At 52.0% G+C, this 9,434-nt stretch overlaps 1 protein-coding gene across 1 annotated transcript in view; it reads right to left on the bottom strand.

The window, feature by feature from the left end:
- Positions 1–2,232: 2,232 nt before the first annotated feature.
- sema4f (sema domain, immunoglobulin domain (Ig), transmembrane domain (TM) and short cytoplasmic domain, (semaphorin) 4F) overlaps positions 2,233–9,434 on the bottom strand; it is a 44,479-nt gene continuing 37,277 nt past the window's right edge. The window contains 12 exon segments of the mRNA XM_079758375.1: positions 2,233–4,156; positions 4,498–4,688; positions 4,997–5,052; positions 5,432–5,598; positions 6,220–6,329; positions 6,933–7,023; positions 7,025–7,066; positions 7,068–7,139; positions 7,662–7,803; positions 8,272–8,453; positions 8,841–8,995; positions 9,361–9,434. The exon segment at positions 9,361–9,434 is cut by the window's right edge and continues 46 nt beyond it. Of these exon segments, the coding sequence (XP_079614501.1) occupies positions 3,458–4,156; positions 4,498–4,688; positions 4,997–5,052; positions 5,432–5,598; positions 6,220–6,329; positions 6,933–7,023; positions 7,025–7,066; positions 7,068–7,139; positions 7,662–7,803; positions 8,272–8,453; positions 8,841–8,995; positions 9,361–9,434 (1,981 nt within the window). The 3' untranslated portion in view covers positions 2,233–3,457.

Raw genomic sequence — 9,434 nt, 5'->3', positions numbered from 1 at the left:
AGAAATAAGATGTATCCATTAAGGTACCACTTGAACCCTGGTTCTGTGCGGGGACTCGAACCTGAGTCTACAGAGTGTTAACCAACACCCCTTAACCGCTGCACAACCAAGACACCGACTACGATTTGCTCGGAAGTTGTACTTGGCTTTGCAATTCACATGATGCAGAAGTAACAGTTCATCAGTTGGACACCACTGAGAGTGATCAATCATCAATCAATCCCCTTCTTGTTGGCCGTGTGAGCGGGGACTCGAACCTGAGTCCACAGAGTGTTAACCAACAACCCTTAACCGCTGCACCACCAAGAACGCCAACTAGGATTTGCTCGGAAGTAGTACTTGGCTTTGCAATTCACATGATGCAGAAGTAAGAGTTCATCAGTTGGACACCACTGAGACTGATCAATCAATCCCCTTCTTGGTGGCTTTGTGAGCGTGGACTCGAACCTGAGTCCACAGAGTGTTAACCATCAACCCTTAACCGCTGCACCACAAGAACGTCGACTAGGATTTGCTCGGAAGTTGTACTTGGCTTTGCAATTCACATGATGCAGAAGTAAGAGTTCAGCAGTTGGACACCACTGAGACTGTTCAATCAATCCCCTTCTTGGTGGCTTTGTGAGCGGGGACTCGAACCTGAGTCCACAGAGTGTTAACCAACAACCCTTAACCGCTGCACCACCAAGCACGCCGACAATGATTTGCTCGGAAGTAGTACTTGGCTTTGCAATTCACATGATGCAGAAGTAAGAGTTCATCACTTGGACACCACTGATCAATCATCAATCAATCCCCTTCTTGGTGGCCGTGTGAGCGGGGACTCTAACCTGAGTCTACAGAGTGTTAACACAGACTCTTACCGCTGCACCACCAAGACGCCAACCTGAACCTTTTTGGCGGTTATACTTGACTTTACCATTCACACGATTGAGAAATATGATGTAACCATTAAGGTACCACTTGAACCCTGGTTCTTTTCGGAGACTCGAACCTGAGTCTACAGAGTGTTAACCAACACCCCTTAACCGCTGCACCGCCAAGACACCGACAAGAACAATTTTGGCGGTTATACTTGACTTTACCGTTCACACGATAGAGAAATAAGATGTATCCATTAAAGTACCACTTGAACCCTGGTTCTGTGCGGGGACTCGAACCTGAGTCTACAGAGTATTTACCAACACCCCTTAACCGCTGCACCACCAAGACGCAGACATGAAGATTTTTGGCGGTTATACTTGACTTTACCGTTCACACGATAGAGAAATAAGATGTATCCATTAAGGTACCACTTGAACCCTGGTTCTGTGCGGGGACTCGAACCTGAGTCTACAGAGTGTTAACCCACACCCCTTAACCGCTGCACGACCAAGACACCAACTAGGATTTGCTCGGAAGTTGTACTTGGCTTTACAATTCACATGATGTAGAAATAAGAGTCAATCAGCAGGAGTTGAGTGTAGACAGCTCTCTCCACTTCCCCACGGTTAATTGGTTGGTTAATTGGTTGCTTATAATAGCCGGGGGGGGGGGGGGGTTAGGACTGCAATGGGTGCCAATATGGACATACTGTGGCAGGCTCATGGGTGTGGGGGTTTCTCAATGCCAAGTTTAGTTGAAAACCACACAACGCAGGGAGCAGGGCAAACCGCGAACCGGCGCCGACCAATGAAAAACGAGCGCGCGTTACCCATAATGCATTTCTTCGCGCCGACCAATGAAAAACGAGCGCGCGTTACCCATAATGCATTTCTTCGCGCCGACCAATGTAAAGCGAGCGCGTTACCCCTAATGCATTTCTTTGCGCCGACCAATGAAAAGCGAGCGCGTTACACCTAATGCATTTCTTCGCGCCGACCAATGAAAAGCGAGTGCGTTACACCTAATGCATTTCTTCGCGCCGACCAATGAAAAGCGAGTGCTTTACCCCTAATGCAAGTTGAATGAAAGTCAATCAGCAGGACTTGCACCAGGGTCATTAGCCAACAGCTCTCTCCACTTCCCCACAGAGTCAGGTTAAATGGTATGGTTGGAGGTTACAGTACAAAAGACAGATCAAGGATGAACCTCTATGACGGTCGTAGATCAAGGTTTGCGATGATGTTGCTTCAGGACGTTGAATAATCTTCAATGTCACTGAATACATCCGTGGATAATATCAGTATAGGCTCCCTTTGAATTATTGGATCAGCTACCGGGTCAATGTAGGGACAGTGACACCATGTGTTCAGTAACAGTTTTTAACGTTTTATTAAAAAAAACATGACAAAAACGATACAGAAGACATCTTTTAGATATTTGTTTAGTACACTTGTTGTACAGAGCAGAGGTGGTGAATTTGGGTCAAGTTGCATGAGGCATTCAAGGGCCTTTGGACCCAAATGTCAAACACGTGATCACGTTCCCCAGGGCCCCTCCTGGGCTGTCGTTTGTGAACCTTGACCCCGCAATCGTATCTGCTTCCGAAGAGCCCGATGGCGACATCATGGCAATTAGAACAATCTAACCCCCGATTGCAGGCTCCAATCAGCTCGATAGTGGATCGATTCGAGCTGGTTGGAGCTGATTTAGATCGATCTACTATCGGGTCATCGCAGTCCATTGTACAAAATAAAATTATTATTAATATCGTCGTTTCACCAGTAGAGGGCGATCTTTTGTCCTTAGTCGCCGCCGGGCCCGTGATCATGGGAGGTGTCGCGGAGTTGCGATCATGTCGGTGAGAAACATCAAGAAAAAAACATCACAAAGCGATAAAAAATTAAATATGCGTTTCAGACAAGCCTCGGAGAAGTGTCGTCCAGTGGTTCAAAGTGCTACTTATTTGGCCCCCTTGTGGCACAAAAGGGACACGACAACAACAAAGACAACACGTAAGGAATATGGCTTCTTTGTGAACATGCCTGTGAAGATGCAGACATTTTCCTCTTTGATTACTGTCTTTTCTCTTCCCATTCAACACGTCAAGTCCGTTTCATGTGCGCATGTCGTCGGTGAAAAACATAAAAAGCTTTCTTCTTTAACATCTTACATTTACGTTTTTTCACATATCCACTGGAGTGCCTCACTACACAGACGTCTTCACGTGTCGTCCTGGATAACTTCTTTTTATTATTTTTCAAAGGTCCTATTCTTCATCTGACCATTCTTATCTTCCCTCCGCTGTAAATAACATATTTGATCAAACACACACACACACACACACACATACATGTATATACGTGCTTTGGAATCAATCCCGCATACATTTCTCACATAGAGACTCTAGTTTCATAGCTCGCCGCTGTGAAGTGAGCGAGCAGTGAGGATGCAAAATAGCCGCGGCGGCTCTATTTTGCATCCTTTTCCCGCTCCCCTCTCAGTCTGGAGGCACGACACGGCGCATCCGATTCATAAATTACACCCGGGATCCTCTCGTAATGTTCTATTTCGTAACCATACGCAAGAATCCCCCGGCTCATATCGAACTCTCCTCGCACCTCGCCAGCGGTGCCGGCGACTTATAGAGCGGGAACTTGGCCATCTCCTCCTCCAGTCCTCTCATGGAGTCTCCAAGCCCCTCCCCCAGCCCCTCGTCCACATCCTCCCCCGTCTCCCTCACCCCTTCCTGGCCCTCCCTGGCCCTCTCCCCCGTCCGTCCGTCCAGCCGGTCGGCCGGCAGTATGCTCGCGTTGCGCTCGTAGCTGGAGTACACGGGCTCCCCATGGCCGTTGCCGGGGTTACTGCTGGCGTTGCTGCTGTTGCTGATGAGGTTGCTGCTGTAGCTGTGGTTGCCGTGGGGACCGCCGTTGCCCTGCGTGGAGTGCAGCGACGTCATGGCCGTGCCGTTGCGTTTCTCCGACAGCGTGAAGGCGTCCGACAGCAGGCTGGCGCTGCCGGGGGACTGGGGCGTGGCCGAGGAGCCGAGCAGGTCCCGGCCCTTGTCAGACGACAGCGAACGCTTGGCCAGGCGCAGGCCGAGTTGGCGGCGGCGGCTCAGGAAGTAGAGCAGGAAGGCGCCCATGGCGACGCCCAGGCAGAAGCACAGGATGTAGATGGCCAGCAGGTGGCGGTTTCCCGCCGTGGCCACCGCCCCCCCGGCGGACGGCCCCGCCACCACCAAATCGTAGGCCGCCCGACGACAGGAAGTGGGCTCTCCCAGATCCGGCCCCGCCTCCTGAGACCCACAGAGGCAGAAGAAGAGAAAACGAGACCAACAGAGTTCAACAGAGTTCACCTTCTCTGCATAGCCTCCCCCCTTACCCCCCTTTATGTAGCATTATGTAACATCTTATCCTAGCTATCTTTGTTTTATACGGTGAACGGGTCAACCTAGATGTTGTTGGTGCTTGACACTTGGTTCTATGAACATCCTTACTTTACCGAAAGGCAGCGATGCATTGTTTCTCTTTCTTCCGACAAACGTCCACATTGTAAGTTGTTGTGGATGAAAACGTCTCCTCAACATTATCCCCCCCCCCCCCCCCACATGGTACCTATGAGTTGCTCCTGACGTACCTGACAGGTGCAGACGTAGGCGCCCAAGCTCTGCTGGCTGACCGTCACCTCCAGGTGGGAGTGGTGCTGCCGGGTGTGTCTCTGGGGGGGGTGGGTCCAGGTGCAGGGCCGGGGGGAGACCTGGACGCAGGGCAGCAGCAGACGCAGGCCCAAGGAGACCCGAAGCTCCCTCACCGCCGGAGTGCACCGGCCTGGAGGGGGGGGGAGGAGGAGGAGGAGGAGAAGGAGGAGGAGGGGGGAGCAGGAGGAGGAGGAGGAAGGGGAGGAGGAAGAGGAGAAGGGAGAGGGAGGAGGATGAAGAGGGGGAGGAGGAGGAGGAGGATGAGAGGAGGGGGAGGAGGAAGAAGTGGAGGGTTAAGAAAGATAATCTTTCAGTATTGAACGTTTCCACTAAAAAAGCAGAACATACTGTAGTCATTTGACGGTATGAAGGTATGAATGATTACAATAAGGTCCGATGTGCCGCTATAGGCCGGTGTTCGGTCTTTCGGGAACTCACCCTCTCTGCTGTTACACTTCTTCAGGGCTTCCTCCACCATGTCCCCCGGCCCGGGCCTGGAGAGACAGACGGACAGACAGACCGGTTGAAATGTATGAAATTGGTTGGTTGGCTAGAGGGCAGGGCAGCTACTCAGCGCTATCGCTTTGTGATACGATAAGAACATGTGCCCTTCAAATCTGAAATAAAGATCTACGTCATGGAATGACCCTCAGACGTATATTATAGTAATAATAAGTACGAACCTTTAAATACAAAATATCTATACATACCAAATATTAAACTATAAAAGTACTTTAAAAAGTAAAATGTGCGATATTATAATTCTATAATATCTCTCTCCCCTCCCCCCCCCTCCCCCTCTCTCTCCCCTCCCCCCCCCCCCCCCTCTCTCTCTCTCTCTCCTCCCCCCCTCTCCCCCCCCCCCCTCCTCACCCGCTCGGGGCCGGTCCACAGGTCCCGTCGTGGGGCCCTCCGGGGCCGGGTCTCCAGCTACAGCCCAGAGCCCGTGCCCGCGCACACACCTCACAGCTGGGGTGCAGCCCACAGCCCTGGGCAGGGACCCGCGCCAGGGACTGAGGGGTGCCCACCAGGGCATGGCCCTGGACCGGGAGGGGGCCGGGTTAGAGACGCATGGAGGCTATGCCTCTGAGTGGGTTTGTGTTTGTTTGTTTGTTTATTTATGTGAGTGTGTGTGTGTGTGTGTGTGTGTGTGTGTATGGGCTTGTGTGTGTGAAAGCATGTGTGTGTTTTTGTGTGTAAGTATTTGCATTTGTGTGTGAGCGTTTGCATGTGTTTATGTAAGTGTTTGTGTGTGTGTGTGTGTGCTTGTCTGGGTGTGTGTGTGTGTATTAGTGTGTGTGTGTGTGTATGTGTGTGTGTATGTGTATGTGTGTGTGTGTGTATTACTGTGTGTATTCGTATGCGTGTATTAGTGTGTGTATTAGTGTGTGTGTGTGTGTATTAGTGTGTGTGTGTGTGTGTGTATGTGTGTGTGTGTATTAGGGTGTGTGTGTGTGTGTGTATGTGTGTGTGTGTATTAGTGTGTGTGTGTGTGTGTATGTGTGTGTGTGTATTACTGTGTGTGTGTATGTGTATGTGTGTGTGTGTGTGTGTATTACTGTGTGTATTCGTATGCGTGTATTAGTGTGTGTGTGTGTGTGTATTAGTGTGTGTGTGTGTGTGTGTATGTGTGTGTGTGTATTAGGGTGTGTGTGTGTCACCTGGTGCAGCACTATGTTGTTGATGGGCTGGTCTGCGGGGAACAGAGAGATCTCCTGCAGTAAGGTGGTGTTCTGGCCCACCACCGCCACCCGGTGGAGCTCCCCCCGATCTGCACCACAAGATACACATTAATCATACAGCGTGGTCAATGAGTATTGTACTATACATATATATATATATATATATATATATATATGTATATATATATATGTATATATGTAACCCTAACCCTGTGTGACAGGGAGATGGATAAGATGGATAAGTAAAAATTAAATAAATTGGCTACATGTTAAACCTAAATTGTATATTATATTATATCATATTTTTACATTTGAGAGTAGTTAGAAGATATTATTTTTGAACACCAAAACCCTCCAATGAACAGACCAACCGTTAACGGGCTGAAAGCAATGAAATTGATACAGCAGGATTGTAGCACGCACACACACACACACACACACACACACACACACCCAGACACACACACACACACACACACCCAGACACAAACACACACACACACACACACACACACGCACACACACACACACACACACACACACACCAAGACACACACACACACGCACACACACACACACACCCAGACATACACACACACACACACACACGCACACACACACACACACACACAGACACACACACACACACACCCAGACACACACACACACACACACACACGCACCCCCCCCACCTGTGCCGAGGTGGAGCAGGGCGCCGGGGCCGCGGTCGGCCAGCGTGACGGCCAGCTTGGTGTAGGTGACGCCGCGGCGGACCAGCAGGGGGGGCCGCGGTCACGCTGTTCTCCATCAGCGGGTGGTCCCGCTGTGAACGTCAGCACCTTGTCGGGCAGCTTCAGGGACGACTCGAAGCCCTCCGCCCGCAGGGCGCTGTTCAGACACTGGGGGGGCGGTGGAGGAGGAGGAGGAGGAGGAGGTGGAGGAGGAGGAGGGGGGGGGTGCGTTAGAGGAGGAGGAGGTGGTGGAGGAGGGGGAGGAGGAGGAGGGGGGGTGTTAAAGGAGGAGGAGGTGGAGGAGGAGGAGGAGGAGGAGGTGGTGGAGGAGGAGGTGGTGGAGGAGGTGGAGGAGGTGGAGGAGGAGGTGGTGGAGGAGGAGGAGGAGGAGGGGGGGTGGAGGAGGAGGAGGGGGTGTGTTAGAGGAGGAGGAGGTGGTGGAGGAGTAGGAGGAGGAGGTGGTAGGGGGTGGTGGAGGAGGAGGTGGTGGTAGGGGGTGGTGGAGGAGGAGGTGGAGGGTGGGGTTTGTGGTGGAGGAGGAGGTGAAAGGGGTTGGAGGGTAGGGGGGGTGGAGGAGGACAGAGATAAGATATATAGAATATACTGGACGTCACAAAGGGTGTAAAGTTCTCCCACAGTATAGCAGAGCACGTTCCAGTAGTATAATGACAGCTAGTAGTCGTCAAGTACCTGTCCGGGCCGGGGTCTGGGGACGGGTTCCGGATTGATCCAGTTCTCGCAGGTCTTCTTCAGCTCCTTGAAGGGGCCGTCCATCACTTTGTTGATGTCGGACAGACTGAAGACGCACACGGCCGCCAGCTCCTCCCGCTCCCTGGGACACCGACAGAGAGAGAGAGACACGTCAGAGCTCTTAAAAAACAGTAACGACCCGTATTAAACGACACAGAACGGCAGCAGGTGGATCCACAGATCGATAAAACGTCATCAATCCCCGGAGGAGAACCTCCTGTTACAGCACAGCAGCGATGGAAGACAAAGGATATAATACAATACAATAGAAAACACAAAATAGTGCTTGACCGAATGCCGAAGTAAGGACGAACAACGAACACAACCGACAGGACAACCAGTATAACAGAGTGAATTGTAACACAGCCCAGTGCACGCGCTTCACCGTTTATTAACGAGTGTAAACGGCGCAGGTAACGCCGCAGCGCCGAGCCTGTCTCGGTGGGTGTGGTCCGACACTCCTTGCCCCTTGCATGTTTACACACCATCCCAACCCGCGCGTGTGTGTGTGACCATGTGACCCCCTGCGGGGGGGGGGCCGGCCGCTCACCACTGGGAGGTGAAGAGGCCGTAGAACTGGGTAGTGGCGGGGTCGGCAGGGTCGCGGCGCAGCGTGAAGACGTCGGTGAGCACGTTGTAGCGCTGTCCGCTGGGCCGGTGCTCACACACCAGCTGGGCCTTCAGGAAGGTGGTCCAGCGGCGCTGCAGGGTCTTCATGCCCCCAACGTCCGACTGGGGGGGGGGGGGGGAATGGGGGGGAGACGGAGAGGTCAGAGGTCAAATAATATATAAACCATCTTGTAAACGATCCAAAATAAGTCCAATGAAAATGTATTACGGTCGAAAAATATAATAAATGCGGTGGGTTTATCGGGGGAGCGGTGTCCCGCAAACACACACACACACTCTCTCTCACACGATTTCTCACACACACACACACACACACACACACTCTTTCACATACACACAGAGACAAACACTCTCTCACACGCACGCAAAATAAATAACACACACAAACTTGAACACGCATGCTCTAACACGCACACACCCTCTCACATTCCCTCAGACACACACTCTCACACACACACCCCCGCTCACGCCCCCTGTGGCCGGCAGTACCTTGCAGACGCGGGCGACGCGGGGCACCTTGACCTTGGTGTACATGTCGTACTCCTTGGCCACCTCGGTGAAGAAGAAGTACAGCTTGTCATCGTCGCCCAGAGGGTGGCTGCTGGCGTCCTGCTGGATGAAGGACGCGCTCACAAACTCTGGGTCTGAGGGGCACACACAAGACAGACAGACAGACAGACAGACAGACAGACACACACACACACACAGGCAGACGATGAGACAATGAAATGCTCTTCATGCAGGGTAGACATTCGGCCTGTGTGTATGTGTATGTGTATGCGTGTGTGTGTGTGTGTGTGCGTATGTATGTGTGTGGGGAAGAGTTGGGAGGGGGGTAGAGAGAGAGAGCGAGAGAGAGAGAGAGAGAGAAGGACAGGCAGACAGACAGACAGAGAGAAAGAGAGACGGAGACAGTGTTTGTGTGTGTCTGTGTGCGCCTCTGTGTTTGTATGCATGTGTTTGTGTGTGTACATGAACGTGTGTGTGTGTGTGTGTGTGTGCGTCTCACCGTTCAGCCAGTTGATGGACTGCTCCGTGCGGATGCGTCCCTGCTCAGGGCCCGTTGCCCGGGAGATGTCAAAC

The sequence above is a fragment of the Pollachius pollachius genome, assembly GCF_949987615.1.
Source record: "Pollachius pollachius genome assembly, chromosome: 20".
NCBI classification, from domain to species: Eukaryota; Metazoa; Chordata; class Actinopteri; order Gadiformes; family Gadidae; genus Pollachius; species Pollachius pollachius.
The sequence above is the reverse complement of the archived record's forward strand: the minus strand, read 5'-3'. Positions and strand labels throughout refer to the sequence as shown.